The 6000-nt window shown below is 49.1% G+C and overlaps 1 protein-coding gene across 2 annotated transcripts in view; it reads right to left on the bottom strand.

The window, feature by feature from the left end:
• The window catches only part of CUX1 (cut-like homeobox 1), a 372075-nt gene that overhangs the window by 87290 nt on the left and 278785 nt on the right, over window positions 1-6000 (bottom strand). Inside the window, exon 11 of one of the 2 annotated variants that reach the window (XM_006773399.2) lies at window positions 5644-5826. In XM_006773399.2, coding sequence (XP_006773462.1) covers window positions 5644-5826 — 183 coding nt within the window. Of the gene's footprint in view, window positions 1-5643; window positions 5833-6000 lie in introns of both variants that reach the window. The other variant, XM_006773398.2, reaches the window with a different exon arrangement.

Below are 6000 nucleotides of genomic sequence, written 5' to 3' on the forward strand. Positions count from 1 at the left end.
GCTGGGTTGCTTTGGTTCACTGAGAAGTCAGAGAAAGGGGGTTAGCCTGGGACGAGCTGCTGCTGCTCATTGCTCCCCTGGTTGCAAATCTTGTGGGGTCGCTTCGAGTTTAGGAGATGTAGGCCTGCGGGGGAATGGAAGGGGGAAGACAATGGCACGGGCTTCCTGTAGGGGAGAGGGCGCTATATGAAGTTCTTAAATTCCTGGCTAAGACTCAAATATAAGAAAATTTAATTTAAAGTGCAAAGTATTTTGGTGTGTAGCAAATTAGGCACTACACTTATAAACAATATCTTAGTCAAGTTATACCACAGGGCTTTCCCTGCTCTGGGGCTGCCAACTTAAGGGGCCTTTGGCACAAGACACAAATACAAAGACCCTAGGAAAGGCCTCATCTTCCAGGCTGCACAGCGAGGGGGTCAAGGCAGCAATACCTTTTTGCAATAAACAGACTGTGGGCCAGAGCGGTGACTATGCTGCAGTTTGCACACAGCTCCACCTTCCTCCTCCAGGATGATCAGAGCTAGGTTCTTGGCAGTGCTGTCTGGAGACTGACAGTTCAGGTGTCGGTGTGTGACGCCTGGTACTCAGCTGGAGCCCTGGGCTGAGGGGCCACCAGTCGGAGCTGAGCAAGTGTGACTGCGTTCCCAGGTCCAGGGCAGGGATCTGAGGTATAGGTCCTGGGGTTGATACAGATTTTCTGGGGTCTAGGACTAGGCAGTGTATGCCTCCTTTTCACCTTCGCCTCTACAGAGAGTGGAAGGGAGAGGGGGAGAGAGAGAGAGAGAGATAGAAACATGGATGTGAGAGAGACAGTCCCCACTGTTCCTTGGTGAGAGGTAGCATCTACTGATGCTGGGCAAGGGGGAGAAGCCCAGGGATGGCTGGGTGGGCACTGTGCACACATGGATGCTGAGAATTCAAGACAAAAAGAGGAGACCACAGGCCAGATAGGGGGTTGGCGGGGAGAGTGACGGCTATATTGGAGCGCTTGCTGCAGGCAGGAGAAAGGTGGCTCTGAATAAAGGCCCTTCTATGGTAACCCTGTTATAGGTCACCTCCAACTTCCTCGAGCTATGATCTAGGTGTGACCCAGGCAAATATAGGCCACTTGGACATTGCAAGTCATGGTCAGCTAAGGGTGCTGCAAGCTGGGGACTATGCAAGTGAAACACCAGGATTTACTCACAAGTGACTAGAACACATGCATCTTCTTAAGAGGATTCATTGTAGATTCCCACAATTAGCTCCCTGAATCATCTCCAGTAACACCCACTGGTTCACAGCGATTTACAGGACACTACTTGAAACCTCCAGCACCTATCATCAATCCTAGAACAGCCCTTTTGGTTTCTGGAAATTGCTCCCCCTAGGCCTCAGCACTGCTCCCTGAGTGGTACCATCTTCGCCCTTCCTCCTCCCCAGGGAAAGCTCACTGTCCTTCCTCCAATTTGCTCACAGTGCCTTCAAGACCCAACCAGGGCGAGGCTCTGGGAGGTTCGGTCCTAGGCTCCTCTGCTTTCAGGATGCAGATGCTCGTGCCGTCCAGGGTAAGTCTCCCCTATCGTGGTGGGTGGGCGCAGTGGAGGCACATGCATGGGTCTCCCATATACAGTGCTAGAAACTACAGGGCCTGGCCTCTCCTAACTGCAGTGATCTCCTCCACAAAGTGGTGATCATCATGACCGCTCACCTAGTGAGTGTCAAATGGGATGTGGATGTTAGAGCTTTATACACTGCGATGTTGCTAAGATGCTTGTTAAAACATGATAGAGGGCAGCCTTTATGCAGAGTCAACACACTGCCTGGTGAGGAAACTTATGTAACCAAAGAGGCAGCGTTCAGAATTAAAGGCATGGAGTGACTGTAGAGAAACAGTAATCAGTCTTTTGTTCCCGTCCCAACCTCCTGGGGGACACAGCAAGCTCTACAGCGGCTCAAGAGGACCACCAGCACGTCAGGAGGTGGGGTGAGGGGCCAGAGGGTTGGGGAGTCATGCGCAGCTTGGAGACCATCCTGCAGGTCACTGTAATACACCTGCCCAAAGATGTAATTTCTCCCTATGGGAGACTGCCATCCTTTTAGCTATCTTTTCTCATAAATATAATTTTAAATGGAAGCTTTTGGAAGCACTGTTTTCTGTGCTATAGTGAACATAATGTAGGTGACTGCCTAATCATACTGTCTCTATTTTTAAAAAATTTATTTTATTTTTATCTTCACCCAAGGAGAATATTTTTTCCATTGATCCTCTACAGAGAGTGGAAGGGAGAGGGGGAGAGAGAGAGAGAGAGATAAAAACATGGATGTGAGAGAGACACATTAACCCCTGCCTCCTGCACATGCCCTGGGGGTGGGGAATGAACCTGCAACCTAGGTATGTACCCTTGACCTGAATTGAACCCTCAACCCTCTGATGTGCATGCAGGCTGATGCTCTAACCATGGAGTACTCTGGCCAGGGCTATACTGCCTCTGTTTTCAAGTTTCCCAACAGAAGACCACAGAATAGAGTTATCAAAAATAGCAGCCCTGTAACAGCAGTTGGTTATTTCATCAATTACAAATATAGAATTGTACGTTACAAGTAGCACTGTGCTTGAGCACTGGTAAGTGAAGCAGGAGGAAACATCTCCCGCGTCTGAGTCTATTTCCGTGTCTATTTGACTGTATACGGAGAGGAGAGTGATGCGTTTATGGTGAACTTGGCTTGAAAAAGCAAAACACGGGGAGGGAAAGACTGGCAAACATTCCACTGTCAATTTAGCCCCAAAACATCACAAATCAATTGTCTAAGTGAAGGGAAGAATCTCAATCACAGAGGTTGGGAGCTTCAAGGTGCTAAGGCAGGCGACCAATTAACGCCCAGAGCCATCCCATTACAGACAGCACCAGTGTGCTGGCAGAGAGACCAAAGATTCTCAGTCACCTCAAGTCTCAAGACTCTGCGCTGATGCCGCCGGCCCTTGTGACACCAAGTGCCCACATTCCACTGGCGACTGCCATTAGCATTTGCCTCAAAGGCCCTTGTTAATGTTCATGGCAAAGCACCCACAGCCCCAAGATGCTGAGGTGGCTGGAAGCTGCAGCATCCTTAAACGGATCCCAATTTGAGCCCCACACAGTGTCCCCAAAGCTGGACAACACGGTCCAAGAAGGAAAGGGCTGGGGGAAGGGGAGGAAAGGGGTGGGAGGGAGGAGGAGAGGAGAGTCCCGGGAAGTTCAGGGACGGCTCACTGCTGCTTCTGTGCGGCCACCACCGCTGGGTCACAGACCCCTGTTGCAAAAGCATCGGGCTGTCAATATGACGGGCCTCATTCATAAAATAGTTTCCTAATAATTGTACCGCTGCCTAGTTTAGATTTGAGACTATAAATTATACACATTAGGGCGGGGGGGGGAAAGAGCCCTGGGAAGGTATCTCATTCAATTAACCTTACTCCTTTGGGGAAGGCTAATGCCTTTTGTGTGCAGGTTCGATATTGGGGAGGTCTTCACTCCTGGCGAGAAGGGGTTAAGATAATTAAAACCAGAGAGGTCTTGTTACTAGAGGATATGTTTTGATTATTAGATCAGATGAAGATAAAGGAGCAATAATTTTGGAAGAAGTATTGCCGAATTGTTTCATTAACTGCACAGTATTAAAGATTTCCCCCAAGATATGGATAAAGAACATTAATTTGTGAAAACTGTGTTTCATTTTTTGTGAAGGCAAACATTAAAACCTTAAATGGTTTAGAGGAAATTGCTCTAGAATAAAAAATGCAAGCTCTACAGCCTCTGTCTTATGTAGTCCAATGCAGAATGCATTTGAGTCAAACCCTTTAATGGTAACAGAGCAGAGAAAGGCAAATTATCTAATAATAATGCCAATGCTAGGGTCAGAAATAGCTGTAACATGAGAAAATTAGATTTAATCTAGAAATAAAAAATGAGCACTGGTACTCACTGAGCAGGCTGATGAGAGAAAAAGACACAATGAGGAAATAAATGCCATGGTTGATGACAAAGATGACTAGGTCTCACCCATCTTCCCAGTCACAGGACTATCTCCCCCAAGGAGCCCAACCTGGCAGTTTCTTGGGCTGTGGGTTCTGCCAGTGCCAGCGAGTTGCCATGAGGACAGACTTGTTGGTACTTAGCTCTGGGTCAGAAACATGGTCATGTGTCAAGAAGGAAACTTTCAATGGAAAAAGAAAACCAAGATGGCCCTACGACATTCTAGAATTACTCCATATAAGAAAAAGTTGTCCTGACATTTTTATAATTAAGCTTGATCCACCTTATTTAGTATACAATGATTAGACTTGGCATTCATTCATTCATTCATTCAATCACGCATCCCACAAATGGATGCTGAGTTGGGGCAGGAGGAGGCCCAAGTGGCCTTGTGTAGGGACAGCAGAGTGGAGAAGGGGAACGTCTGGCCTGGGAGCAGGGGCCAAGCCTGTGCTGGTAAGATACTCTGAGGTTCTCTGGCTCTGACACGCTAGGAATCTAGGGTCCCAGGACTATCTTCAAATTACACTAAGTAACTTCAAATGATAGGAAATAGCTTAAGTAAAGTATATATATTCCAATATAATGAAAAAGATTCCAGGTTCTGAATTTGGGACACAAAGTTATGAGAAACCTCATGAGGACCTAGGTTTTGTCTGGGCCGCTGTGATTCTGCCTGGGAGGAAAGAGGCCACCTGTGTGAGCTGTGTTGAAGTAACACATTTTAGGCAGCTGTGGTGTGTCCCAGGCCTGAGGGACAAAAAATGATCTTGCAGCTTGAGAGTAAGGCCCAGGGGGCTCGGGTACCTCTTGCTTTCATTTCATCTGGGCACAGGCAGAGCTCACATTTCAGAGTGCCTGGGCAGCCCAGCAGAGCTGACTAATGGCATGTCTATGCAGACAGCCTGCGAACTTGACAGCTTCTCTCACCCACCCAAGAAGCACACAGAGCCTCCAGGTCCAACACTGCCAGCCACAGCTCTCAAGTAGAAAAGCAGTGTCGTGGGTGGGCGGGCACTGAGGATGGGTTTTCTACCAAGTGCTGAAGGTGCTGCCCAGGCTGGAGCTGGCAGAGGGGTTCAAAGTCCACCTCCCTGCCTTGGGTGCCAGGACTCTGCTTCTAGCTGCTTCACAGAGGCTCACGGTTGCCATATTTGTTGACAATTCCAGATGTGATGTCTTCCAAAAAAGTATTCTGATGGAATTTAGACACCCACGCTTCTGACTGAGGTCCTCCAGGGAGCCTCATGCCACGTCATTCGGTTCTGACTGGAGGGAAAAACTTGTTGATGGTTGGAGCTCAGACTAAGAAATATCCAAGCAGTCACTTTTACTTTTAAAAGAGATTGAATTTTAACCATTACCTTTGCAGACTAGTAAAATGAGAATACCTGTGCAATCAAGGAAGGGCCAAGAAGGCAGCTTCTGAGATAAGGCCTCCTGCCATGGTCACTACACCCATCGGGCATCCCCGATGCTGGGCAGAAGCGACCATTGAAGAGCTCTCAGGGTGTCGGTGGGGAGCCAGAACCATCATTGCAGGCCAATCCCAGGCTCCCTCCAGGGCCGTGTGCGGAGGAAGGCAAAGGGTACGCAAGTGCACGTCCAGCCCTCCCTTGCCCGCCGGACCCCACAGTGTCCTTACTTTGAGCGTGCTGTTCTTGGCACTCAGCTGCTGCTCGAGCTGGGAGATCTGGCTGGCGGAGTTCTCCCGAAGCTTGGTGAGGCTAGCCTGCAGTCTCTGCACATCCTCCACCAGCTGGGCGATTTCCCGCTCTTTGGCGGCCAACTCAACTTCGAGGCTGGAGCGGGTCAGCACCTCTATGGCCTGCTCCTGGGAAGGAGAAAGGAAATGACAAAACTGCACCAGCTCAGGCAGGTGCTGGGGTTAGCTGTGCTGGCAACCACGGCAAAAACAGGCAGATGGGAGGATGTGGACGGTGAGCTCATGGTAAGACATTACTTCTTGCCTCTGCTTGGAAGGATCTACTGACTGCCTTCC

The sequence above is a fragment of the Myotis davidii genome, unplaced genomic scaffold (genome assembly GCF_000327345.1).
Source record: "Myotis davidii unplaced genomic scaffold, ASM32734v1 scaffold726, whole genome shotgun sequence".
Classification (NCBI taxonomy): domain Eukaryota; kingdom Metazoa; phylum Chordata; class Mammalia; order Chiroptera; family Vespertilionidae; genus Myotis; species Myotis davidii.